Genomic DNA, 27,617 nt, shown 5'->3' with positions numbered 1-27,617 from the left:
ATAATTCCATCTTTTTATGACTGTTTTAAAATAAATATCTGCTTCTTGTGTGAAAAGCCCTTGAGTGAGTGAGTTCTTCTAAAAAGATCTACGGCATCAACATTTCAGCCTAAAGATTTCTAAGCCTGTTTTTTGCACCAGGAAAGTCAGAATGTGGTTAAACATCAGTGGGTCATGAATGTTAACAAAGCTGCTCCATGCTAGCTGTGTAGCATATATAATGAGAACTCTGTGTACACAGTCAACTGCAGAAAGTTCAAAGGAGAATAACTCTTCATTCCTGCTCTGTTTACATGACCCAGTTTGTTCAGTCCTGCAGTCAAAGTCTGATGATTGAGTCATACACCAAAAGCACCTGTAGGAGGTGTGGTCCTGTCGCTCTGCAGTGTGTGAGGTGAAGGTTAAGGCGACATGTGGGGACATGTGGGGCAGTAACCTCCGCATTCACGCCTCTTTTCCCCACGTTATAAAAACACTCCGATTAACAGATGACAGTTATACAGCAGGTTTCTGGTGACAGAATGAAGATCATCATGTTTTTCCCATTTTTGTTTCTGGTCTGCTCTGTTTCAGCAGATGAGACTACAGTCCAACAATCCAATACACAGGACATCCATGCTGTGCTGAGAGAGCTGACCGCCTCATTGGCTGTGCAGAAGCAGTGGATCACTGTCCTACATAAAGCGTATCAAGGTACAGTTTCATACATCCAGAATATCAGAAACAGGAATGACCAATATTCATGTTTGTGTTTTCTTATGAGACTGAAAATTTTTATCACAAGAATATTGGAGCAGTCTTCAGAGAAATCAATGATGCAAGGAAACAAAATTAACGAGCAAACAAAGAAGCTTAACCCTTTAAAGCCGGTCGGAGCGGGCACGCTCTGTTTTGCGTAACTATTTTTAAATCCCGGTAGCTCTGCAACCACGTAAGCTAGCGCAATAATTTTTTTTGCATATGAAACTGGAGGAGTTGTATTTACATCTTATGCCATCAGCTTGTCCTAGGTCACAGTTTCCTTCCACATATAGCTTTGCAAAAACTGCATAAAAAGCACTTGCAGCAACAAAAACATAATATTCCAGAAACACGCTTTGCCGATCCGATCAGCTGTTCATAACACTTGCTATGTTGGAATAGATGATGTCAGCACGAATTCTTGCATGTCCGCCATTACCTGTCTGAAACCGGAAGTGACGTCATTTTCGCGGAAATGTAGTTTTGTTTTTTTTACCACCAGGGCCTCATGAGCCTATACTGCTGTTTTTAAAAGTTATGCTTAGGACTCATATTGCACTGCTGGAAATAGTTTATTTTGATCCATATGCTGCTTTTTTGCAAATTTGCATTATAATATTTATTTTCGTTTTTCCTGCAGTGTATAAAAATTGGTGTATTTCAAAAATAAAACTATGAAGACACTCAAAATAAATTTCCTGTGGTAGGAAACTGTTTTGTGCAACTTTTTTGTATTTACAGTTTTGAGGGATAAGCCTCTTAAATTTCTCTAACTAGAAATATATGTTGAAAAAGCAAAAATGATTTTCAATTTTTTTGTAGTTTATTGCACTTTTTTGCAATTTATGTAATTACTATGCACTTAATGCATACATCCCATACGGTAAAAAAATATATTTTAAAATACATTTTGAAATATATTTCAAAATATACAAAAAATGGCCAAAAAATATATGTGCTAAAATACATTTTAAAATATATTTATATATTTTGAAATGTATTTTAGCGCATATATTTTTTGGCCATTTTTTGTATATTTTGAAATATATTTCAAAATGTATTTTAAAATATATTTCAAAAATATTTATAATATATTTTGAAATGTGTTTTAACACATATATTTTTTGGCTGTTTTTTTATATTTTGAAATATATTTCAAAATACAATTTAAACTTATTTAAAATCATTCAAAAATATATAAATTTAACCTTTCATATATTTCTAAGAAAACACATTCACATGTAACAGCTGAAATAAATCTTTATTTGATGTTTAAAACATACATATAGCATATCAATCAAGCAAGGAATATTCATTTTATAATTTTATTCTCATTACATACTTAAACATTCTAAAAGAAACACACACACACACATACATATGTGTGTGTATATATATATATATATATATATATATACATATGTGTGTGTATGTGTATATGATTGTATGAACATAAGTCAACATACTTAAAATGTAATTTCTTTTCCTTTTCCAGCAGTCTCAGTTCCCCCAGCTTTCACTGCAATCCTCAAAGCCCTTCTGGACACATTGGGAAACCTCTTCCTTACTGCCACTGTAACAAACAAAAGTCACAGTTCTATTACTTTTATAAGTTAAAAGTTAAAATAAAAATATGATTTATGTTAGCTGGCTTCATTTAGCAAACAGATATTTCTGTTTATATAGATACAGATATTAATACAGATATATTTTACGCATAATTTTACCTCTTTTTTTTTTCCTAGATGGAAAGTCTATCCAGTTCACATTACAGTAATGCTAACACCCCTTTTGGTCGTCTCTCCTTACCCTCCAGCATTCATAAATCTGTTGACCTTCTTTGTCTGAGACCAACCACTACAATGCATCATCACCTATTTGTATTGGTAACTTACTTTACAACCTATTTTAATGGTTGCAAAGTAAGTTACTTGTGCTGTATGCAATTTTAGATACACAGAAAGTCTTCACTTACTATATGTGGCTGTCATAGTGTCCTTATCAAGGGCAGTTCTTCACTCTGCGCCGATGTCCGTTTTGCTCTGTCCTCCTATAAAAAGCATGAACACTTGAGTGTTTGACTAGTTTTAGATTTCCAAAAATCTGATATTTGTACAACTAAACATTTGAACTACAATGATATGCTATTGAGAGATACTTTTATGGGTACTTTTTGGTAAAGAAACTGGTGACAGAGTTGTAGGCTTTTTAGAGTACTATTAGCTAACCATTTGAACTGACTTTCAAAGCTGTTTACCTTTTAAATTGCTGTGGATCAAAACCTCCAGTGGGAAGGCGGCCATTAGAAGAACACGCACCATTGAACCTGAAAATAACAAAAACAAACAAAAAACAGAACAATATATAAGAGTCAGGTAGGGTAATAAATCTCTTCTGAAGCAATATAGTTCATTTTGGGTGAAAAACAAAACATTCCTCTAAAATATATATACTGACATCAGCAATCAACATCATGATTGTAATTATTTCCTTTTTAGTACATCTACTGCTGTGTGCATGTGTCAAGCACTACGACTGTATCTATGCATATAAATTCACTATATATATCCTGCAAAAATGTTTTGTTATAGTCAAAAAAGGAGAACAAACAAAGGCATTCAATCAGAGGTGAGAAATTGATTGGGAATATCAATTATAGGTGAACTATTCTTTACCTACTAGCAATCAAGCTTCTTTAACCAAGAAGCTTGAAATATTTGAATGTAAAATAAAATAAATAAATAAATAATAATAAAAATAACATGATGTAATTAAAATCCACAACTTACATTAAGGAAATCTGCATTTGTATCCACAGGCTAAAAGTAAAACAGTAAATGTGTTAGTAATAGTCCAGGTATTTGTAAAAAAAAAAAAAAAAAAAAAAAGAGGCAGTAACTGTGACTCTTCTAGTGGGATGCTAAATGCAGAGATTTATATTTACAGTATAATACTGCATGTACAGGTAGCTGTGTTGTGAACTGTAACTGAATATTAGAGAATCTCAGAGAAATTAAATGTATTTATTTTTTGAATTTATCAATCATAAAACCGTCTGTTTTGAAGGCCTGTTATGATAACGACTTTTTGTTGGTCGGTATATTGCCCCATAAACAATTGCGACAAGTTATGTCATTGTCATTTTAAGACCATTTTATGTCTTTGAATGTATAATCATAATATAACACCATAATAATGCAAGATCTACACACTTTCAATTGACAAACCAACATCTAATTCTTAAAGTATTTAGATCATTGAAATTAGGAATCAAAATATTAGATACCTTAAAAACTTGAATAAATAGTAAATTTTCTAACAAATAGAAAACAATGTTATTTAATGTTATTGTTTTGTTATCGTTATATTTTATTTTTGTAAATATAATGGCAGATAAATTACATCATCAACAATTATTGAGGTCATGTACATGTATTGTGTGTTAAGTCGATATATCGATTATTGTGATAGGCCTACTGTTTTGGTATCATAACGAGCTTGTCAAACATGCATGACCACTAAGCAATGTCTAAGCAGTAGTATTGGTCTGAATGACAACAAACATAACTAGTGTTTTGGAAAATCTGTTAGAAAACAGTTATTTCAATAATTATGATTAGCATGTGACACAGACACTGCATAAAAAACTACAACAACAAATACTTACTTTAGGAGGATGGGGGAGGGCAGCATGAGGTTGAGACTTTGACATCTGTAAGAAACAAATTCATGTATTACAAACAAGTCACTTAAAAATACATTAATGTGGCAGACTGTTCCCTGTTCAGATGCAGTGTATAAGTACAATCAGGGCAGTCACAACAATGGGGTGGGGCCAAGTGGCTGCAACCCTAGGTACAATGTGCAGGTATATATAATTACATATAATATATGTGAATAAAGCAAGAATCTGTTTAGGTTAGTCACTGTGCTGACTGATGCTTGCTAGGTTTATATGATTGCAAACTGCACAAAAACAACAACAGCAACAACATTAATGACAATGACAAACAAAATTACTTACATTTATGTAAATCTCACATCAGGAAGATCTGCATTCGATTTCATGGGCTGAAATAAATAGGCAGAAACATTACTGCTAAAAAAACAAAAACTCTAAAAAGCCTAAAAATGACTTAAAAAGCAAGGAAATGTGGAACATTGTAATTAGCGAACATTAATAAAGCATAACTGTGCTTTGTTTCTAACCTTGGTAAGTACTCTGTAGCCAGAAGGAGAGGTGGGATTTCTGTGAAAGCCAAATTAAATGTGAATAGGTTTTGATAGTTATTGTATATAACAAGTGTAAACAGTTTTATTTGTATTTTTTCCCTTTCTGAGAAGGCAGAATAATAAGAAAAGGCAAAAGTACGTCACAATATAATTAATTAAGTTACATATTTTGATTACCAAATTATGGAAGCGTGGAGCTGCCACCCAGGCAAAAGAAAAATAGAGCTATATCACGTTGTAACGTGAAATGTTTATTGTTCTAACATTATGCTTTTCATGTTTGTATAATATAATATCACGTTATTACAATATACATAATTATCACGTTCGCACAATGTTGTACGGAGGTGATAATTATGTACATTTTTCGTACAATGTTGTTCAAAACATGTTGTTCAAACATGAAAAGCATACTGTATAAACATGATAGTATATTGTTAGAACGATAAACTTTTCACGTTATAACGTGATATACTTATATTTCTCTTTTGCCTGGGTGGCAGCTCTACGCTTCCGTGCCAAATAAGCGAGAATAAAGTAATATTATATGAGAAAAGGCACCTGCTAGCTTGATGATGGAGGCTTCTTAGACTGGCCACCCGCCTTTTGGCTTCTTGTCGCCACTCCACCAAATAAAGGTCCGTTTCCTCCATGCCGGCTAATTATTCATCCTCATTAAAATCTCGTATATGTTCAGTTGGCAGAATTGAGAATTTTACATCTTCCAACCACTTAATTAACGCGAACATAATCGGCTTGTTTCTTCCCGTCTCCTGTATCCGGCCGTTCCTCTCACTGTCGGAATTCGTGCCTCAGAGACGTCGTTATTTTTCAAAAAAAAAAAAGAAAGAAAGAAAGAAAGAGCAACAACTACTAAAGAGAGTTTTTGCACGTTCATTGCACATTTGTGGGAATGTTTAAATATTTAATTTTTATTAATTACTTTTCATTATATCTTTATTTTTTAAACCACCGTGGCAATGCGCATGCGCATACTCTCCTGCACGCAAAGGGCTTTGGAGTTGACGTAATGTCGCAATGCATTGTGGGAGCGCAGCACCATCTTGGCAGGCCACGAATCAAAACAAGATTGCTACGAACCATTCTGAAACGTAGCTCAAAAGAAAATGACGGTATAGAGACAGATTGTGTCCAGATGCAAAGAGACGGTACTTGATTGTTGAAATGTGGACCCGTATGAAATATAGCCGTGGAGTAGAAACCCTGAAGACCAAACCGCTATTGACTTAGCATGATCTACTCTCATACCTTGTCTGTGGAGTCAGAGCATACACGGCGCACCAATTTCGCAATTATAAATCTCTGGAGGCGCACATCCAATTCACCAAGGACTGGGTACAAGATTTTGCTATTTTTAAGCCTCCACGTTGTGAGTACGCCGTCATTCAAGAAAAGGTAAGTCAGCTTGAGTACTGCGAGTAAAATGCGTTTGATTCCCCCCGAACATTCAAATTAGTGCTAGCAAAAATTCATTCATGAGGGGGAAATTACAGTGAGAACATGTAGAGGCTCTGTTAGAGGGATAACATAGTGAGTTCAGTGCATTGATGTGACATTGTCCTGAAGGATTTAGTTATTCTTTATGGTTAAAGAAATTGCCCTAATTAATTCATATTTATTATAAATAATCCTAATTATACATCTTGCTTCCTTGTTTGTGTCCTGTGTCACTAAAAATACATTCTGTTTTAGTTTTATACATTGATTAATGACCTGCAGAATCTCCTTATCATATTAGGTGTCCATAATTGTCACTTAAAGTCGAACTTTATGTTTTCTCCCTCTTGAAAGTGATTACATCCTTGCATTACATACTTTAGGTTCATTTTTTGCTGATAGGTTTCTAAAAAGAAACATGCAGATTTAGAATATAACATGCAGCATTCTATAGATGGATACATAAAAACACTTTATTTGTTACATTTATGATAAATGGATTTGAAAGTAAAAAAAACAAACATATTTGTGTCGGCCTTGGCTTATTAAAGTTCTTGTCTTTAAATGAACTTTGTCTGTGTGTGTTTTAGGTCCTGCACTCTCAAAGACTGAATTGCAGCATTGCAGCCACAGGTCATTGTGAGCATCACAGGGAAGGTTGAAGCCGCCCACTGCAGCTGTATGGCCGGAGTCGTGGAGACCTGCAGCCATGTCACTGCTCTTCTGTTTAATGTAGAAGCAACAGGGAGGATCTGTGGCACAAGGACTGTTACAGATGAACCTGCATACTGGGTTTTGCCTGGTAATATGACCAAGATACAGCCAGAGGTTGGCCATAAGATAGACTTCTCCTCTTCAGCTGCCCAAAAAAAGGTTCTTGATCAAAACATAAACAGACCATTCGTTGTGACAGGTAAAATAAGCCATCCTCAAAAAAGAAAAGTTCCACCTGCTACTGTGGAGGAGTTGGATCAACTGATGGGAAAATATTTTTCCAAGCATAGTTCTGTTCTGAATAACCCATAATGTTTTAATTTAGGGGGCCATGTAAATACTTTGTATTTACTGAATATGTACTTACTAAATACCACTGTTCAAAAGTTGAATAAAGAAACAAAGAAATGTTTGCCTCTTTTTAATTAAAAGCACTTTGTAGAACATCACATCAGTTACAATGTAGAATCAATGTTATGTATAGTTTACAAATGACAAAATGTTCACATAAAATCATGACAGCATTTAAATAATATCACCCACTGCTAGCATTCTGTAATTTACTGTCTCTTTTGAAAACTTATCACTACATAAACAGCACAAGACTTAAGAGTATTTAACAAGAGCATTTTTCCCCTGGTTTTACTACCACACTGGGGCACATGTTCACCAAAACGCAGCAAACCTTTGCCATCTTATCCAGGAAGGTCACCTTTTTACCCACACATGGAAGAAGTAATCTGATTGGCATGGTGGTATGTAGCATGTAGTTTGAAGCAGGGATTTCGTAGTGCCCCATGTGTAGTGTTGGAACCCAGTCAGGATTTGTTTCATTCATTTCATAGGCTGGTTTGCTGCAATAATGCCAAATAATTAGCAACTCTATAAATAGAAGGTAGTTCTGCATGTTTGTTCTAAGTTTGTGCTATGATCTCAGAGCGCATTGAAAATAAAATTAACAGGCTATAAAGAATAATATGAACTTATTTAGAACTTACCTGAATGAAAATACTGGAGCACACCAACAGATATCTGTGGCTGGTAGAGAACTGAATATCAGCTCGTCTCGCAGCTGCTATCCAGGCTAGACGCCTACTTTTGGTAACATCCAACACATAAGCTCCCTCGTGATGCTTCCAGGTGAGGAAACAATGAAAAGAGAGCCTGTTTTCAAGCTTATTCCTTTGCCGGTAGTGCAATCTAACATTACAACCGACCACACAGCAAGCATTTGTTTGGCCTGCTAATATGGCGCCTCGACCAAAAATCCTGGCTACGCCCCATCCCGTTAGATCACGCTCCAGAGTCCTATTAACGTACGGATCTAGAAAGAAGACGCTGCATTTTTAACTCTGAGGGAGATGGAGAACGAGCCTATTTCCAAAAAAGTGAAGTGTGTTCCTTTAAGTACTAAATTGTATATATTGTCAAAAACTAAAGTGTACATAGCAGTTGTTGTATCTTGTTTACTGTATCACTGACAGATAATTTCAAAGTCAATGAACACTACATTATAGTGAGATATTGTGTAATGTGAAATACTGTAAGCAAATGAATAAACAACCTAATTCGTGATAGACCTTTGACTCTGTTTTGTTTGAACCCAACTGTTTTTTGCAGATGTGCATAAAACATGTTACTTTTAGTATTATTATCATTATCATCATTATTGCACTAAATATATTTTAAATAAAGGATACTTTGATATACATTCTACTGTAAGGTTGGAAATGTATTTTCTTCACCCTAAAATATGTTTTGAAATGTATTTTGGTTTGAAAGAAATATATTTTCAATTTCAAAAATATATTTTTTTGGAGCATCACAAATACAAAATATATTTACCATATATTTGAAATATATTTTAGCCAGGAAAAATGTATTTTTTTACCGTATGGGATATTATTAAAATCTGGGCTATAATGGTTTTATTGATGTATAGCAACTTGAAATGCTCCCAAAAATGGCACTACAGCATGTAAAAATATAATATAAGCTCTGGCGGACTTGGTTCTATGGTAGGTCTTAAAGGGTTAAAGAAGCTGGAGACAGAAAACTGAGACTGATCAGCTTCTTCGACCATTCTCCACCCAGCACCTGCAGGAGGTGTGGTCCTGTGGCTCTGCAGTGTGTGAGGTGGAGGATGAGGGGATGTGGAGGAGACCACCGCTCAGTGTAGCATGAACAGAATGAGAGTCATAGTTACTTTCCTACTTACAGATAAAAACGTGAATTACTGTGTGCTGTCAGTAAGATTTTGTTTTCTGTTTGTTTTTTCTCAGAACAAACAGCAAAGTTTGAGAGTCAGAAAACTGAACTGCAGAGTCAGAAAACTGAGATCGACCAGCTGAAACAGCAGTCAGAAGGTAGTGTATGAAAATCAACAGATTTTTTACTCACATTTGGCTCATTAATATATAAAAGTGATATAAATATGTCCATAAGGTGGCTGTACTGTGTTTAAATATCTTTTGTTCATGTGACATTTTTAGTCAGGTTCACAGTAAGAACAGATCCAAATAGAGGACTTTTGGTGAACACCAAAGTGACAGTCCCTGCACTGTGGCCAACGATCGCACTGCGATTCAAACTCTTTGAATCGCAAACTCAAACTCTTTTCCCAAATCCTGACAAGAAAAGACGCAATGAATAATCTCATGAGCAACACACACACAAAGTCTTCACTATAAACCCAGAGAGAGGGCTGTACTGACGAGCCAACTCAATGATCCAGTGTCGACTAATGCTCAGTCACATGGTTAATTAGGAGATTGCTAACGATGCTGATCAGCGGCAGCTATTTTGGCTGGTTTCAATGTGGGAACTCTTCCCTGCCTGATTACGCTTGTAAAACAGCCTTCCGGAAACACACACACGTCCAAACGCATTTACACATAATCAGGGAAACGGGGGATGGGGATAGGAGCCGAGACAAAACAAAACACAACCAATGGACACAACAAACAAGTCGACAGGTGAGGGCTGCCAGACAGTGACATTTTTACATTTTTCTCAGAACAAACAGCAAAGTTGGAGACCCAGAAAACTGAACTACAGAGCCAGAAGACTGAGATCAACCACATGAAGCAACAGCTACAAGGTACTGTGTGGGAATCTGAAAATAGAAATGTTGAACTATTTCTGTACTTTATACATATTCACTTTTATGTAATTGTTCTAAAGATGTAGCGGGACATGTTGTTATTGCAAGCCTTCCCAGAAGGGGGCAGTCACGGACTGTATTTAGTGCTCTTGGTGCAGTTATAACTGATTCAGCCATGCTGAATCAGGCGGCCACTCAGGCGAAGAGGGTCCGGGGGCCGGCCGTGCGGAAGGCAACGGCGGCCACTCAGGCGAAGAGGGTCCGGGGGCGATGGCGGTCCGGGGGCCGGCCGTGCGGAAGGCAACGGCGGCCACTCAGGCGATGGCGGTCCGGGGGCCGGCCGTGCAGAAGGCCACGGCGGCCACTCAGGCGAAGAGGGTCTGGGGGCCGCCCACAACGGCGCCTGGCCAGTGGCCTGGCCAGCGGCCTAGAAAGCGGCCGTTTAGCTGCAGACCCAAACGAGGCAGGGCCAGGCGACGCTGAAGGCGGAGACACGGAGGCTGGGCCAGGCGAGGATGAAGACACGGAGGCTGGGCCAGGCGAGGATGAAGACACGGAGGCTGCAGCTGGCGTGGATGATGAGGCTGCAGCTGGCGTGGATGATGAGGCTGGACCAGACGAGGCTGACGGCTCTGAAGCTGGACCAGACGAGGCTGACGGCTCTGAAGCTGGACCAGACGGCGCTGCAGGCGGCAGCGTGGAAGCCGGAGGCGCTGCAGGCGGCGGCGTGGAAGCCGGAGGCAGGAGACGAAGTCATCACTAAGCCAGCAGTCATGGAGGCCACTAGCTGACACAAAGGCGACTGGCAATGCACTGAGCACGGGCTCTGCCCAGGCAATGCTGACATGGTGCAGTTCTCAGGTGGCTGCTTAAACTTCAGGGGTCCAGAATCAGCTGGGAACTGAGACCTAGCCTCTGGGGAAGCCCTGGAGTGCTGAACGGTGCCTGAAGCAGCTAAAGCGCGAGAAATTCCCTGACTGGAACTTAAACTTTCTCCCTGCATAGAGTGAGTGTGTGAGACCAGTGACACTGGAGCCAGAGCTGCGGGTAGCGGGGGCACTGGAGCTGCGGGTAGCGGGGGCACTGGAGCTGCGGGTAGCGGGGGCACTGGAGCTGCGGGTAGCGGGGGCACTGGAGCTACGGGTAGCGGGGGCACTGGAGCTACGGGGGCCTGAGCTACAGGGGGCACTGGAGCTACGGGGGCCTGAGCTACAGGGGGCACTGGAGCTACGGGGGCCTGAGCTACAGGGGGCACTGGAGCTACGGGGGCCTGAGCTACAGGGGGCACTGGAGCTACGGGGGCCTGAGCTACAGGTGACTCTGGAGCTACGGGGGCCTGAGCTACAGGTGACTCTGGAGCTACGGGGGCCTGAGCTACAGGTGACTCTGGAGCTACGGGGGCCTGAGCTACAGGTGACTCTGGAGCTACGGGGGCCTGAGCTACAGGTGACTCTGGAGCTACGGGGGCCTGAGCTACAGGTGACACTGGAGGCGCTGGAGACTGAACTGAAAGTGGCACTGGGCACTGAAAAGAGGGAGACACTGGTGACCGAGCAGAGTGTGGCTGCGGGGCAGCTAGCTGAGAAGAGTGTGGCTGCAGGGCAGCTAACTGAGAAGAGTGTGGCTGCGGGGCAGCTAACTGAGAAGAGTGTGGCTAAGAGTGGCTGCTGAGCAGGTGATACGCTGTTCACATAATCATCTGCCGCACAGAACACAGCCCCTGAATGAACAGTCACACAGTCCGAAAACGGAAAAGAGTCCTCACTCACCACAGCCGGTGAATTAGAAACACGAACGTCCGGCTGTGGGGTGGCGCGCCGGCGGCGCGATCGGCGTTTCCTCCCCGCAGACGGCTCCGACGGGCCGGGCAAGATCACATCCGGCGAGTCGGGCAGCGAGGCAGGAGTGGCTGAGAGAAGGTGCGGTGTGTGCTGGAGAAAAGCCTGCATGGTCGGAGGAAGCGATTTCAAAAGCCATGGCAGGCCGGAAAAGAGCCGTTGTAGCCGGTTTTCAACGGTGCGGCGAAGCTCGTACGGAGGATTCTCCAGCCACAGCCCGAGGAGGATCTCCACATTGTAGCTGATGTCATCCTGGAGCTCCTCGGACGGATTTACTGCCGCTGTGTCCATGGTGGCTGGTTCGTACTGTCACGTCCGGTGTGGCAGACGTGTGGAGTTGTAGAAAGGACCCAAAAGGCGGCAGCTCTGGTGCAGGTGAGTATTTATTTACAGGAGTGGGTACAAACAGCAATGGTGGGTGAACATGAAACCGGAAACCTAAACTGGGTAAAACTAACAAAACAAACCAGAAACGAAGATGCAGGGAGGTCCGGGGAAATACATACGGAGAGACGCAGGGAGACCGAGGGGAAACAACACAGACGAACCAGCAACTACTATGACAGAAGACACAACTTAAATACACAGAGAACACAGGGAGATTACACACAGGTGGGGAACACAGCTGGGAGTGATTAACATGACGAGACTAGGCAGGCAAACTGAAAACACTCACATAAGACGCAGACCTTCACAATAAAACAGGAACTACGCATGAAAGGACACAAACTAAGAAACGCGGACTAGATACAAGAACACACGGGCAGAACAGAGTAAACACTAAACAGAGGAAGAACAGAAAACACCAAACGCTGGGTCAAAAGGACCCAGGATCATGACACATGCTGTACCCAGATAGCAAGGAAACATTGAAACAATGTTGAGTCAATATCAGACGATGTCATTGAATCAACGTTGAGGTGTGACGTTGACCTAACGTCACTCTTGCACCCTTTTTTAATGTTGAAACAACGTCAGGTTTTGATGTTGAATCAATGTTGAAACCTGACATTGATTCGACGTTATATTTTCTAATACTGTTGACATTGAAACAATGTCAGATTCTGATATTGGAACACTGTTGAGCTATGGTGTTGATTTTCCACCTCTTTCGCAGTTGCTTTTTATCAAAAACAACAGTTAAATCATGACTGGAAATCTACCTTTCTTTATAGGTATTTTAACCAATACTAAACTACTGCATGTTTCCATCAATACTTAAACCACCTAAACACATAATTGTACTTATTCCTCAAATTGGACAACCTTTATAAAAAAAAAAGTCTCACAATGTATCATGTCAATGTAATATCCTAAAATAAGAAAGCATTGCATGTGATGTAACGTGTTACTGTAATCCGATTACTTTTTTCAAGTAACGAGTAAAGTAAGGGATTACTATTGCAAAAACGGTAATTAGATTACCGTTACTTTCCTGTAGGAACGCTGCGTTACTGCGTTATTAAAACTGTGATTTTTTTGCGAGAATGTCTCATGACAGTGACATAAGCAAGTGCAACGTTCCTGACAACAGCTGTGTGCAGATCAACAATGGATCATATATGGAGTGCGGGAGAGAGTATGAGCGTGCAGCGTTTAAAGCGTGGAAGTACTGACCTTACTTTAAGTTTGATTCCATAAAAAGTGACAAAAACATTAGTGTCCGTTGTGCGTGGGAAGAAAACTTCTTTTTACAGCGAAAAAAAACCCCCTAAACTTCCAAGCAAGCACCGAGTAGGTAATGGGAAACTCAGAGAAACTCGCGGATTCTTCCACTGACCGCTGCGGCACACCTGCACCAGGGTAAATCTCCGCCTACGCCACTCCTACTTTACAGGTGAAAATAGAGCAAAAGGACCGCTAGTCTTTGATTTTATTTATTTTCTGCTGTGTTTTACTTGCATCTATTTCAAAGACTGAGTGTAAACACAAAAAAAAAATTATTTTATTTTATGTGCTGGAATGTGCAGAAAATAGGTTTAAATATTAAACAAATTTCTTCCAGTCAGAGAAAGTTGCATATAATTAAATTTTTGCTTGATGCATAAAGTTAAAAGATTAAAACTAATAAAACAAGTTTTAAAAAGGGACTTTTCCATTTGATTACATTTTGTATGATGGATTATGTAGAAAAAGTAGAATTGGGCTGAAAGATCTATCGCTTTATCACCTATTCAGGTTGTAAATCGTGTTTTTAAAAAGTAACTAAGTAACTAAGTAATTAATTACTTTTGAAAATAAGTAATCAGTAAAGTAACGGGATTACTTTTTTGGGGAAGTAATCAGTAATTAGTTACTGATTACTTTTTTCAAGTAACTTGACCAACACTGGATGTAACAGAGAAAAAAAACGAAACAAAAAAAGGTCAATAGACATGTTTCGCTTGCTAAATACTTTATTAAAAGACAGTTTCCTATTTACATTTATATGTTTCACATAAGTTTGTAATTTTTACTCTGGGATGGGGATGGATGATGTGCGTCCTGCGCCACCCATACGATCTGGGGCGTATCGGAGCCATTTCTGGACTGCTTGTGCAAAGACAAACTCGGACATAGAGTTTGCCCCTAACTGCTGCGTCAGGCCATCTAGGACAAAAATACACACACACACACAAACAAAAAAAAGTGAATTAGAGCACATGAATAAGCTCTTGTTAACTGTCTTCAGCGGGGAGAAAGTATGTAAACTCCTAGGGTGATAAAAATGAAAGTCACCAGGCGTAAATCTGCAAACTGCCGCATTTGATTCCCAAAGAGCTATGAGCGGAAAAAGTGATAAGTCTTAGCATGGTGTGCCGTGTATCCTTTAAAACAAAATAAACATGGGGTCCTCGGGCTGTACAAACTACAACCCGAGGACTAAACAAGCTGAAGACCAAAGACTCCATCTCCAGATTAACCGGACATGAAAGTCTTGTTATTAAGAAAGACAAAGTAATATAGCAAAAACCGGACATAGGAAATGTGAAACACACCCAGCAGATCAATTGATCCCTTTATTGTTCACTTTAGGCTCATAAAACTATAATAAACGGTAAAACTTACCAAATATGCATCTGCACAGCGCTGTCTCTTTAAATGCCCTTTTTTGCTTTGTCTGGTCCTTGGTTTTTTTCCCTGCCCAGTTGAGTACCGAGGCCAGCTCGTTTGTAATGGCATAAGCCATTACACGGCGGACTCGCACCTCCAGTGTGGTCCCTCCAATCAAGGCAAAGCGTCTCACCTATAGACACATTTTAAGAGATGGAATTAGCGTGTCTCATGTCTTAAATGTGTATGCAAGTGCAACATGCCGTCGTTATGTATTTAAATCACATCTGACACTTTATAGATACAAAGTGTACATAACCTTTATATACTTACCATCAGAGACGGGCAGTAACGCGTTACGCGTTACTGTAATCCGATTACTTTTTTCAAGTAATGAGTAAAGTAAGGGATTACTATTGCAAAAACGGTAATTAGATTACCGTTACTTTCCCGTAGGAACGCTGCGTTACTGCGTTACTAAAACCGTGAGTCTTTTTGCGAGAATGTCTCATGACAGGGACGTAAGCGAGTGCGACATTCGTGACAACAGCTGTCTGCAGATCAACAATGGATAATATATTGAGTGCGGGAGAGAGTATGAGCGTGCAGCGTTTAAAGCGTGGAAGTACTGACCTTACTTTGAGTTTGATTCCATAAAAAGTGACAAAAACATTGGTGTCCGTTGTGCGTGGGAAGAAAACTTCTTTTTACAGCGAAAAAAACCCCCTAAACTTCCAAGCAAGCACCGAGTAGCTACGACGTAATGGGAAATTCACAGAGAAACTCGCGGATTCTTCAACTGACCGCTGCGGCACACCTGCACCAGGGTAAACCTCCGCCTACGCCACTCCTGCTTTACAGGTGAAAATAGAGCAACAGGACCGCTAGTCTTTGACTTTATTTATTTTCTGCTGTGTTTTACTTGCATCTATTTGAAAGACTGAGTGTAAACACAAAAACATATTTTATTTTATGTGCTGGAATGTGCAGAAAATAGGTTTAAATATTAAACAAATTTCTTCCAGTCAGAGAATGTTGCATATAATTAAATTTTTGCTTGATGCATAAAGTTAAAAGATTAAAACTAATAAAACAAGTTTTAAAAAGAGACTTTTCCATTTGATTACATTTTGTATGATGGATTATGCAGAAAAAGTAGAATTGGGCTGAAAGATCTATCGCTTTATTACCTATTCAGGTTGTAAATCGTGTTTTTAAAAAGTCACTAAGTAACTAAGTAATTAATTACTTTGGAAAATAAGTAATCAGTAAAGAAACGGGATTACTTTTTGGGGGAAGTAATCAGTAATTAGTTACTGATTACTTTTTCAAGTAACTTGACCAACACTGCTTACCATTGCCTTATTTGCCTCTTGTGATTGAAGAGCTGCCTCTGCATTGTTTAGCTCCATTGTTTAGCTCCTCAATGTTTTACTGCCTCTGGATTTCAGAGGCAGTACCCCAGCATCTACCGATTCATTGCAGCAGGGATGGCGGATGGCTCTGAGCTCCTCACGGAGTTCGTTAACTGCTCTGGTCAGGTCTGACAGCATAGTTAACATCTTTTGTGAGGTCGCATCTGTTTCAAAGAACAATTCTAGAAAGATTAATGGCTTAAGCAGTGAGAGGCGAAAAACTAATATATCCATAAGTGATGGTGTAACATTTTGCATTCAAGTATAAGTTGTTCTAACTGCTAAAAGTGTTTGCTAGTTTTTGCCTGTCACATATATTTGATATTTGTATATGCACCTTGCCATCACCAGTGTGTGAATTGTGTGTAAATGGGTGGATGACTGAATGTGTAAAGCGCTTTGGGGTCCTTAGGAACTAGTTAAAGCGCTGTACAAATATAGGCCATTTACCATTTATACCATGTAAAATCTGAAATTCCAAGATTTTCGAACTTGCCTTGTAATAGTGGCCTCACAGAGTTTCTGGAATCTACAGAAAAACAAATCACAACAAGATGACATTCAGGAGTATAAATTGGTGTTTTGAAGATAAGAGTACAATGACATTGTGATTCAGCTTTAAAACAATTTTAAAAGCATACCATCTATAGGGAAGTCCTCGACATCAGACTCTGCATGCTGGGGAGATTGCAAAGCTGTGTCGTTTTGTGTGTTCTGCCAGAGTGGCGAAAGGTGTCGGAAGCTGGGCGGGGCATTATGATGCCCGCTGTCAGTGGGCTGGGGGGAAGACTGCGGAGTGGTGAGGGCTGTTTAGAAAAAGTTAATTTTTTTAAGTGGATTGTAGTTACCAAATCAGATCTTAAAAAAAGAGGAAAAATAGTGCACAATGTCAATAAAGAGGGAAAACTAGATACAAAGACGGCTCATAGAAGCTGAACCGAGTCCTATGTGTGAAGGGACAGTAACTGCGTGTGTATATGTAAGCATTTAAACACTGAAGATAATAAAATTAGCAGTATTTTGTCTAAGTCTGCCATTGTAGGAATTCATGGCACCGAGACAAAACGTGGTGCACAGTGTGACGTCAAAATAGGCGCACACCTTTGACGCTGCGTTTTCTCCGTTTGCCTCGTCCACACGTAAATGCTAAAACGGAGTTTTCGAAAATAAAAAAAAATAAAAAATCTCAGTTCTCAGTTAACGAAAACGCAGTTTACGTGTGGACAAAAGGTGCAAACGCGTGCAACGTAAAGTTAGGTGAGCGTGCAGCGTAAAGTTAGGTGAGCGTGCAACGTAAAGTTTGAATTGAGTGCGAATTGAAGCGGGTGCTCTCCAATCATTAAAAGTAACAAAGTCATTGAACACATTTATACAGTTAACTTTAGGTTTATCAATCATATATCACAGATTTACAATTTTTTGTAGTACTATGCTAAAAAGCAACTACAGAGCGAAAGTCTGGGTCAAGCGCCGAGGCGACGGCAAGAACAAAGGAACCCTCGAAGCCAGTAGCGGTTTTTGATACGGGCGACACGGGCAGTTGCCCGGGGCGGCATCGAGGTGGGGGGCGGCATCACGGGCATCGTCAAAAAAATAAATAAATAAAAAATTGCTCGTACTCATGCTGCCCCGACATCAGCCAGCGCATATTAGGGATGCATAGGCACCGATCGGTTTTCTATCGCCCATTTGCTGGGAGTAAGGGCGCCCTCCTTTCGCGAGGCGCGCCTGCTGCTTGCGGCACAGGCAGGAGAGGGCGGGGCGGCGGGGGATTCTCTGGCTGGCTGGAGCAGCATCTAATAACCAACTCGCAAAATAAAACAAAAAAATAAACCAACAAACAGACTTATAATTTGCACCGATGTTTTTTCAAAATTCTATATGCGAAAAGTGAGCGCGAGAGCCCTCGGCTGCTTGCTGCCGTGCTGAAGTTACAACAGTGCAAGTAAACAAACAATAAATATAAGAAGAGTAAGAAAATAAATATACACTTTCGGACAAGGGGTAAAGGGATCAATAACAATTTAAAATTTATATTTTATAGTTTGACGATTTAAAGGCTCACACAACCCGTCGAAAGGGGAGGGAGACCTGTTGCTTCCAAATAGAGCACATTTCATTCATAATGTTGTAAATCAAAGCCCATTATGGATTCATGATTTGAATCCTGGGTTGGTCGAAATCCCAGAAATAAACCCTAGACAAAGCGAATCTGTGAACTAAGGTGTAGGTCTGTTAGGTTATGTTGTGGTGATCCTCAGGTTGGGGAATGGTGTTCATACTGGAGTACAAAATTAAAACCAAGATGGACAAGAAAAGTTCAAAGCCATCAGGTCCTCATTTTGAAAAAAGAGAAAAGAAGAGGAGGATAAATGAGCAAAAGATACAGGTAAGCAGATGTGTCATTGGATAATGGCAGGTCATCCTGAAACAATCAGAATACTTTATTAACCCTTTAAGACCTACCATAGAACCAAGTCCGCCAGAGCTTATATTATATTTTTACATGTTGTAGTGCCATTTTTGGGAGCATTTCAAGTTGATATACATCAATACAACCATTATAGTCCAAATTTTAATAATATGTATGCATTAAGTGGATAGTAATTACATAAATTGCAAAAAAGTGCAATAAACTACAAAAAAATTGAAAATAGTTTTTGTTTTTTTAACATATATTTCTAGTTAGAGAAATTTAAGGGGCTTAACCCTCAAAACTGTAAATACAAAAAAGTTGCACAAAATAGTTTCCCACCACAGGAAATTTATTTTAAGTGTCTTCATAGTTTTATTTTTGAAATACACCAATTTTTATATACTGCAGGAAAAACGAAAAATAAATTTTAATGCAAATTTGCAAAAAAACAGCATATGCATCAAAATAAACTATTTCCAGCAGTGCAATATGAGTCCTAAGCATCCCAGAAACGACACAGAAAGTCATAAAGTCAAACATAACTTTTAAAAACACCAGTATAGGCTCATAAGGCCCTGATGGTAAAAAAACTACATTTCCGCAAAATGACGTCACTTCCAGTTCCGGGCAGGTCATGGCGGACATGCGATAGTTCGCGCTGATGGACGTAGGAAGTCTTACAAACAGCTGATCGGATCGGCAAAGTGTGTTTCTGGAATATTATGTTTTTGTTGCTGCAAGTGCTTTTTATGCAGTTTTTGCAAAGCTATATGTGGAAGGAAACTGTGACTTAGGACAAGCTGATGGCATAAAATGTAAGTACAACTCCTCCAGTTTCATATGCAAAAAAAATTATTGCGCTAGCTTACGTGATTGCAGTGCTACCGGGATTTAAAAATAGTTACGCAAAACGGAGCGTGCCCGCTCCGACTGGCTTTAAAGGGTTAATCCCTAAGGAAATTATGTGGGTTACAGTTGCTCCAAGAAGAAATGGTAAAAATAGTAACAGTAACAGACTAAACTCCGAACAATACATTATGTTACAGATTTTAACATTAATTAGTCAGTGTCAATTGTTGATTTGTCCTGTTCTCATTGTATAACGAATTATGATGGCTGTTTGGTAGCTGGTTGCATACTATGCATACTCTCTCTCTCTTCATATATGCGTGTGTGTGTTTCTCTGGTGAAATTCAGTATGGTTCCGACAACAGTTTTATGTTAATGTACAATCCATAATATGTTTTATGTGTGTGTGTGTGTGTGTGGTGGTGGTGGTGGTGCTGGGGGGCGTCAGAGGGAGTGTTCGCCCAGGGCGCCAAACAGGCTAGGACTGCCACTGCTCGAAGCGTTAAAGCTAGCTTTTTTAAGGGAATATAACGGAAAAGTATGAAATGAAAATGTTTTTTTTGTTGATAGACTTTGTTCGCAATGCTATTTATTTGTTGCCAGATTGTAAGATGAAAGTAGACACAATTTCGGGCTCCCACATTTTGTCCGAAAGTGTACATTAACGAGTTTTTTTACTGTTATTCAAATGCAACCGTGGAAATAAGGTATAGAACAAAATTCATTCATTCTTACCTTATACTAATCGTGGTGCAAGCCAGTGCAGTGCATGAACTGATGCCTTCTCCGGTCAATTCCGCTGAGAGTAAATCTAATGTCCCGCTCTACTGTACAAGACAATGGTTACCTGGAGGGATGTACCATGTGATAGGGGTGCTGCGGAATAGTCCAAGTGATCGCTGCTTTAATTTCCCGGTCAACTATACATAAATTGCACGTCGACACGATTTTTTAAAGCTGGTGAACTACACCAGAAATCATTGATAACAAAAGAACAATAAATCTACTTTCTCCGGTACTTTATACCCCCTCAGTTGCAATGCAATTTAACGCTCAACTACAAATTGATGGCTTTTTGATGGTGGCCGGCGCCGAATGATGGTCAACTATAAATAGACGTTTTCTCGACGTTGTTGTTGTCACCTGGTCGACTACAAATAGATCAAATATCAATGACAAAAAAACAACGGTAAATCAACATCATTACAACGTCCCTATAGTAAGACCGTCGGTTTACCACAGTATTTCAATGTTGTTACAACATTGGCATTTCAACCCTGACCATAACGACGGATCGGATGAAAAATCAACATCAATTCAATGTCGTCTTGCTATCTGGGTAGTCTCTTGGTTCAGGGCTTCATCACATTCACAGTTGACTGCTGCTTGTGTCTCTATGTGTGCGTCCAACTGTTCATTAAGTCGTGCAGGCTGTGAACGAGTTTTCAGTTTCTGGCAAACTTTAACATGCTATATAATATTGTGAGGAGGATGTTGTGTCATGCTAGCCTGCTACATTAGTTGTACCTTGGATATAGCGGGTAAGTTGACATATAGCTAGCTCATTGCATCTTGATTTGTTATAACTGAGTTATTAATGACATCTTTTTTTCAGATTTTTTAGAATCACACACACATATTCTCTGTGCTGCAGTAAAACTGTCAACTGTGTCATGGTTCTTTGTCTGCATTAAGCCTTGGGGGAACATAGGGAGCGCTGACTAATGCTCACTCTGCTGTCATCATGCATGGCCGGCATGGTAGTGTAGAGCCTTTAGCACAGTACTTAATGTTTGACGTTAAATCCAAAGTTAAAATATCCAGATTACTGTTGTTGATATGAGCCAAATATTTTACTGCTACTATTCATAACCATCATCATTACCATTGCATTAATAATATAATCTACAGCATTGATATTGCATTCAGATGTTTAAACATATTGGCACCATTAGGCGCCTTTATTCCAGGTGCAATTATAACTATTTTTATAAACACCTTGCAGTTTGCGCTTTTAAAGCGTTGAAGCTCAGTCAGGTAATTGATGGTCAGAAGCTTCGTCCGGCGCTAGGTCCGGATGATCTATTGTGCAAAGCGACTTAGAGCTATGGAAGGATTGCCTAAACGCTTACAAAACACACATAACCAGGTTATTCATTATTATCTTTTATTCGTTTATATCCTTTTTATTAAGCTTTGAATAGTGGCATTTGATTAAAGCATTTATTCAATATATTACGCATATAGTTTCAGTAGATTGTTACACATATGAGAGTGGCCTCTGTGTGGTTGTGAGCTTTAGTAGGCGAGGTGAGGCAGAGTGCAATTGAGGCCAAGACGCACACACACACACATCGTAGGTAGATTCATTTCTAGGTAAGAGTTCAGACATATTTTGCAAGCTTGTAACTGCATTTTGTGCCTGAATAAGTGACAGTTTGTTGTAGGACGTGCTCTGATGTTCCAGAGATAAGCGAGAAAAGATCTACAGGAAGCACCTGGCGTCATAATAATACCCCGAGGCTATAAAACAACTGCCTGTGTATTGTTTGGGCGGAGATCGATGCTGATTGTGTGACAGTGTTCATCTCCCCACGTATGTGTTCATTAGAATCATCGTTTGACCTAACCCTTCTGGAACAGTGTTGTTTTGTATCCCTCCTCAATATCTGAAACTGCAACACTGTTCAATTCAATTCAATTTCATTTATATAGCGCCAAATCACAACAAAAGTCACCTCAAGGCGCTTTATATTGTACAGTTGATACAGAGAAAAACCCAGCAATCATATGACCCTGTATGAGCAAGAACTTTGGCGACAGTGGGAAGGAAAAACTCCCTTTTAACAGGAAGAAACCTCCGGCAGAACCAGGCTCAGGGAGGGGCGGCCATCTGCTGCGACCGGTTGGGGTGAGAGAAGGAAAACAGGATTAAGACATGCTGTGGAAGAGAGACAGAGATTAATAACAGATATGATTCAATGCAGAGAGGTCTATTAACACATACTGAGTGAGAAATGTGACTGGAAAGGAAAAACTCAATGCATCATGGGAATCCCCGGCAGCCTACGTCTATTGCAGCATAAGTGAGGATTCACGGTCACCTGGTCCAGCCCTAACTATATGCTTTAGCAAAAAGGAAAGTTTTCAGCCTAATCTTGAAAGTAGAGATAGTGTCTGTCTCCTGAATCCAAACTGGAAGCTGGTTCCACAGAAGAGGGGCCTGAAAACTGAAGGCTCTCCCTCCCATTCTACTTTTAAATACTCTAGGAATAACAAGTAGGCCTGCAGAGCGAGAGCGAAGTGCTCTAATAGGGTGATATGGTACTACAAGGTCATTAAGATAAGATGGGGCCTGATTATTTAAGACCTTGTATGTGAGGAGCAGGATTTTGAATTCAATTCTGGATTTAACAGGGAGCCAATGAAGGGAAGCCAAAACAGGAGAAATCAGCTCTGTCTTTCTAGTCCCTGTCAGGACTCTTGCTGCAGCATTTTGGATTAACTGAAGGCCTTTCAGCGAGTTTTTGGACATCCTGATAATAATGAATTGCAGTAGTCCAGCCTGGAAGTAATAAATGCATGAACTAGTTTTTCAGCATCACTCTGAGACCGGATATTTGTAATTTTAGAGATGTTGCGCAAATGGAAGAAAGCAGTCTTACATATTTGTTTATTATGTGCGTTGAAGGACATATCCTGGTCAAAAATGACTCCAAGGTTCCTCACAGCGTTACTGGAGGCCAAGGTAATGCCATCCAGAGTAAGAATCTGGTTAGATACCATATTTCTAAGATTTTCAGGGCCGAGTACAATAACCTCAGTTTTATCCGAATTAAGAAGCTGAAAGTTAGCGGCCATCCAGCTCTTTATGTCTTTAATACATTCCTGCAGTTTAGCTAATTGGTGTGTGTTATCTGGCTTCATGGATAGATAGAGCTGGGTGTCATCTGCATAGCAGTGAAAATGTATGCTATGTCTTCTAATGATACTGCCTAGGGGAAGCATGTATAATGTAAACAGAATTGGTCCTAGCACTGAACCCTGTGGAACACCATAATTAACCTCAGTGTGTGAAGAGGACTCTCCATTTACATGTACAAATTGGAGTCTTGTTATGGCAAATGCAGATGGACCCAGGGAGCAGAACACACGGAGGCAGAGTTGTGGTGAAGACAGTTTATTTACAGTGATGGGGAGGTTTTACAAGGACACAGTATGTACAACAGCATATGAATGGGGACGCGGAGTCAGGACGTGCAGGTGACGGAAACACACAGGTAGTGCACTCGATCTAAAAAAGGAGAGGGACGTGAGAATTAGGAGGGTCTTGCCCGATAACCGAGAAAAGCTTAAAGTAGACTTTACAGAGAGTTGGAGAGCTTACTTGGTACTGTTTATTGCCAAAACCTCCAGACGGAAACAAACCAGACAAGGCGAAATCCTGGGGAGGAAACAAAACTCCTTACAGTCACCAGAAATAATCCAACGGCTCCAGCAGGCAGGGGCAAAATCACAGACTCTCCAAAAACGTCAATACTCCGACACTAGTCTTCTGTCAGGTAGCTCCTAAAGAACACTTCTGAAGAATGCATCTGATGAGTAACAGGTGTGCCAGGTTCAGTGACTCACTGCCCCGCCTATCTATACAAAAAGGGAGGCACCAAAAAACACACACAGACAAAAACACCACATAACCAGAACCCAACTCCTAACAAGTCTATTAGATAGATATGATACAAACCACTGCAGTACAGCACCTGTAATACCTACAGCATTTTCTAATCGCTCTAATAGGATATTATGGTCAACCGTATCGAACGCTGCACTGAGGTCTAGCAGGACAAGGACAGAGATGAGTCCACTGTCAGAGGCCATAAGAAGATCATTTGTAACCTTCACTAAAGCTGTTTCTGTGCTGTGATGAACTCTGAAACCTGGCTGAAACTCTTCAAATAAACCATTCCTCTGCAGATGATCTGTTAGCTGTTTGACAACTACTCTTTCAAGGATTTTTGATATGAAAGGAAGATTGGAGATTGGTCTATAATTAGCTAAGACTGCTGGGTCTAGAGATGGCTTTTTGAGTAAAGGTTTAACTAAGCCAGCTTGAAGGCCTGTGGTACATAGCCAATTATTAGAGATAGGTTGGTCATTTTTAAGATTGAAGCATTAATTAATGGCAGGACTTCTTTGAGCAGTTTTGTAGGAATGGGGTCTAAAAGACACGTTGATGGTTTGGAGGAAGTAATTATTGAAGTTAACTCAGAAAGATCAATTGGAGAAAAAGAGTCTAACTTAACATCAATGGTACTAAAAGTAGCTGTAGATAATATTACATCTGTGGGATGATTATTGGTATTTTTTTCTCTAATGATAAAAATTTTATTTGTGAAGAAGTTCGTGAAGTCATTACTAGTTAACGTTAAAGGGATTGTTGGCTCAGTAGAGCTCTGACTTTATGTCAGCCTGGCTACAGTGCTGAAGAGAAACCTGGGGTTGTTCTTATTTTCTTCAATCAGTGATGAATAGTAAGATGTTCTGGCTTTGCGGGGGGCTTTCTTATAAAGCAGCAAACTATTTCTCCAGGCTAAATGATGATCCTCTAAATTTGTGACACGCCATTTCCTCTCCAGCTTACGAGTCATCTGCTTTAGTCTACGTGTTTGAGAATTATACCACGGAGTCAGGTACTTCTGATTAGAGACCTTAGTTTTCACAGGAGCTACAGTATCCAGAGTCGTACGTAGTGAGGAGGTAAAATTATTAACAAGATAATCAGTTCAGATAGCTGCTCTGCTCTATGTTGGTACAGGGCATTGAAGATGATAACAGTGGGTGGATTATATTCTTAAACTTAGTTACAGCGCTTTCAGAAAGACATCTACTGTGATAAAGTCTACTCTCCACTGCTGTGTAATCAATTATTGTAAATGTAAATCTTATCAGGAATCAGGAATTACTGTTTATGTTTGAATGTCTGAATTTAAGACACTGACACTAAAAACAGCTAAACATCACTCTTTAGACATCAGAACACACATTAAGTTTGTTACTGGATCTAATTTACTGAATGACATTCATCTGAATTCATGTTTTGTTTGTCTAAAGCACAAATCCAGATGCAACTGAAACACTGAATAACAGAGTTTGTTGTCTTGGCAGAAGCTACAAAATAACTTCCTGTCTGATGTAAAGGACGAGTTTTCAAATTTCATTTTCTAATCACAGAGTTTGATTTCTTCTGTGACAATAAAATGCTTTCAGCTGTCAAAACATTTATTTCATTGGAGATTAAAGTTTTTGTCATGGTGACTTTTTTGTGGAAGAGTCTAAAACTCTAAAACAGAAAGTTTAAAATGATGACATTTCTCTCTCTCTCAGTCAAACAGGTGGCTTTCTCAGCCTCTCTGCTGGATCAAGGTCATGGATATACTGGACCCTTTAACACAAATATTATACTGATCTTCAAACACGTGTTCACAAACATTGGAAATTCCTACAACCCACACACAGGTAATAACACTGAATGTCTCTTCTCAGCTATGCTGATGTCAGGTTGATGTTCCAGATGTTCTAACAGCTGATTTTCCATTTAACAAAAACAAATGTCCCACAGGTATTTTCAATGCACCAGTGAAAGGAGTCTACCACTTTGAGTTGCACATATTTGGACTTGGAAACGTCCGTGCTGCTGCTCCGTTGTACAGGAATGGAGAACACATTTTTGCTGCACAAGAAAATCCAACATCTGGTGGTGTGAGCGCCTCTAATGGAGCCTCACTGCTTCTAGAGGTTGGAGATCAGGTGTCTGTACGTCTCTGGGCTAATTCAAGGATATTTGACACTCAAAACCATCATACCACCTTCAGTGGTCATCTGATTTTCACCATGTGAGAGGTGTGACAGCTCCAACAATTCCTGTCTGGACTGTTCTGTGTGGGCGGAGCTTAGCCATTTTTAGAAGTAAAACAGGAAGTAAATCACCTGCTGGAATCAGTTTCTTGCTCTCTCTCTTTCTGGTTGGGTTCTAGTTTTGTGTTTATTTGTTTCTACTTCTCCTGCTATTCTACTGACTCAGATAATTTACTTCTTCTTGTTATCTTTGATTCAAATAAATCCAGTTAAATGCTCAGTAATTCTCTTCTCTTTGTCCTTTCTTTGACTCGGGCCCGGCCAGCACTTCCTCGTCTCTGCTGGAGGCTCCGAGGGGCCCGTTCAGCCATCTGTTCCTGCTTGAGGATCAGAGGAACTGCTTCTGCCATCAGCACTTCCATCTGCTCCAACCTCTGTGGCTGCCATGTCGCCATCTGGTCCAGCTTCTTTGCCTGTGACTTTGTCTGGTCCTGCGGCTCCTGGACTTGTTTTCTGTTTGGTTCCCTGTATATTTAATAGTGTCCCCTCGTGTAGATGCCCTCCGTGTCTCCCTTTGTGTAACTGTGTCTATATTGTGATATTAGTTCTGGTGCCTTGTGTTCCATGTTTTTCTCACCCTGTCATGTGCTGCTCCTTTTTCTCTCTCTCCCTCCAGGTTGCCTCTGTGTACGTCCTGTGTTGAATTGAAGATCCGTGTCTGGTGTCAGCATTTTCAGTTTCTGTGTCTTTCCCGTCCTGTCACGTGTAATTATCCTCGGCTGTGTTCCCCGTGTGCTTCCACTTTCTTCGTTACCCTCTGGGTATTTATGTCTGAGTCTCCCTCTGTTCCATATCGCGCTGTCCCTCATAGCTGTGTTTGATTCTCCCTGTCTCCTTGTGCATATTATAATTAGTTTTTCCCAGTTTAGTTTTGTATTGTTGTATCGCTTGTTTCCCAGCAA

General features: G+C 40.0%; 1 protein-coding gene and 1 long non-coding RNA gene across 2 annotated transcripts; one reads left to right on the top strand and one right to left on the bottom strand.

Annotated features, from left to right (window-relative positions):
- Window positions 1-488: 488 nt before the first annotated feature.
- Window positions 489-27,617, top strand: LOC146389868 (caprin-2-like). Its single transcript, XM_084913668.1, has 5 exons — window positions 489-693; window positions 9,429-9,512; window positions 10,163-10,246; window positions 26,185-26,316; window positions 26,420-27,617. The coding sequence occupies exons 1-5, from the start codon at window positions 489-491 to the stop codon at window positions 26,695-26,697; spliced, it is 783 nt and encodes a 260-aa protein (XP_084769794.1). The 3' UTR covers window positions 26,698-27,617.
- LOC146389869 (uncharacterized) lies at window positions 2,192-3,285 on the bottom strand. Its single transcript, XR_014798570.1, has 3 exons — window positions 2,999-3,285; window positions 2,717-2,791; window positions 2,192-2,314 (listed from the first exon to the last, which is right to left on the bottom strand). It is a non-coding gene; the product is annotated as an uncharacterized LOC146389869 (long non-coding RNA).

The sequence above is a fragment of the Perissodus microlepis genome, chromosome 3, assembly GCF_051167445.1.
Source record: "Perissodus microlepis isolate ML-2025 ecotype Zambia chromosome 3, ASM5116744v1, whole genome shotgun sequence".
Lineage (NCBI taxonomy): Eukaryota > Metazoa > Chordata > Actinopteri > Cichliformes > Cichlidae > Perissodus > Perissodus microlepis.
Note: the sequence above shows the minus strand (reverse complement) of the source record. Positions and strands in the feature narration are given on the sequence as shown.

Excerpts from the sequence above, each read along its gene's own strand:
- LOC146389868 (XM_084913668.1), top strand. The coding sequence starts at position 489 with ATGACAGTTATACAGCAGGTTTCTGGTGACAGAATGAAGATCATCATG. Across the intron at positions 9,513-10,162 it reads GCTGAAACAGCAGTCAGAAG|AACAAACAGCAAAGTTGGAG; the intron begins GTAGTGTATGAA and ends CATTTTTCTCAG. Across the intron at positions 10,247-26,184 it reads CATGAAGCAACAGCTACAAG|TCAAACAGGTGGCTTTCTCA; the intron begins GTACTGTGTGGG and ends TCTCTCTCTCAG.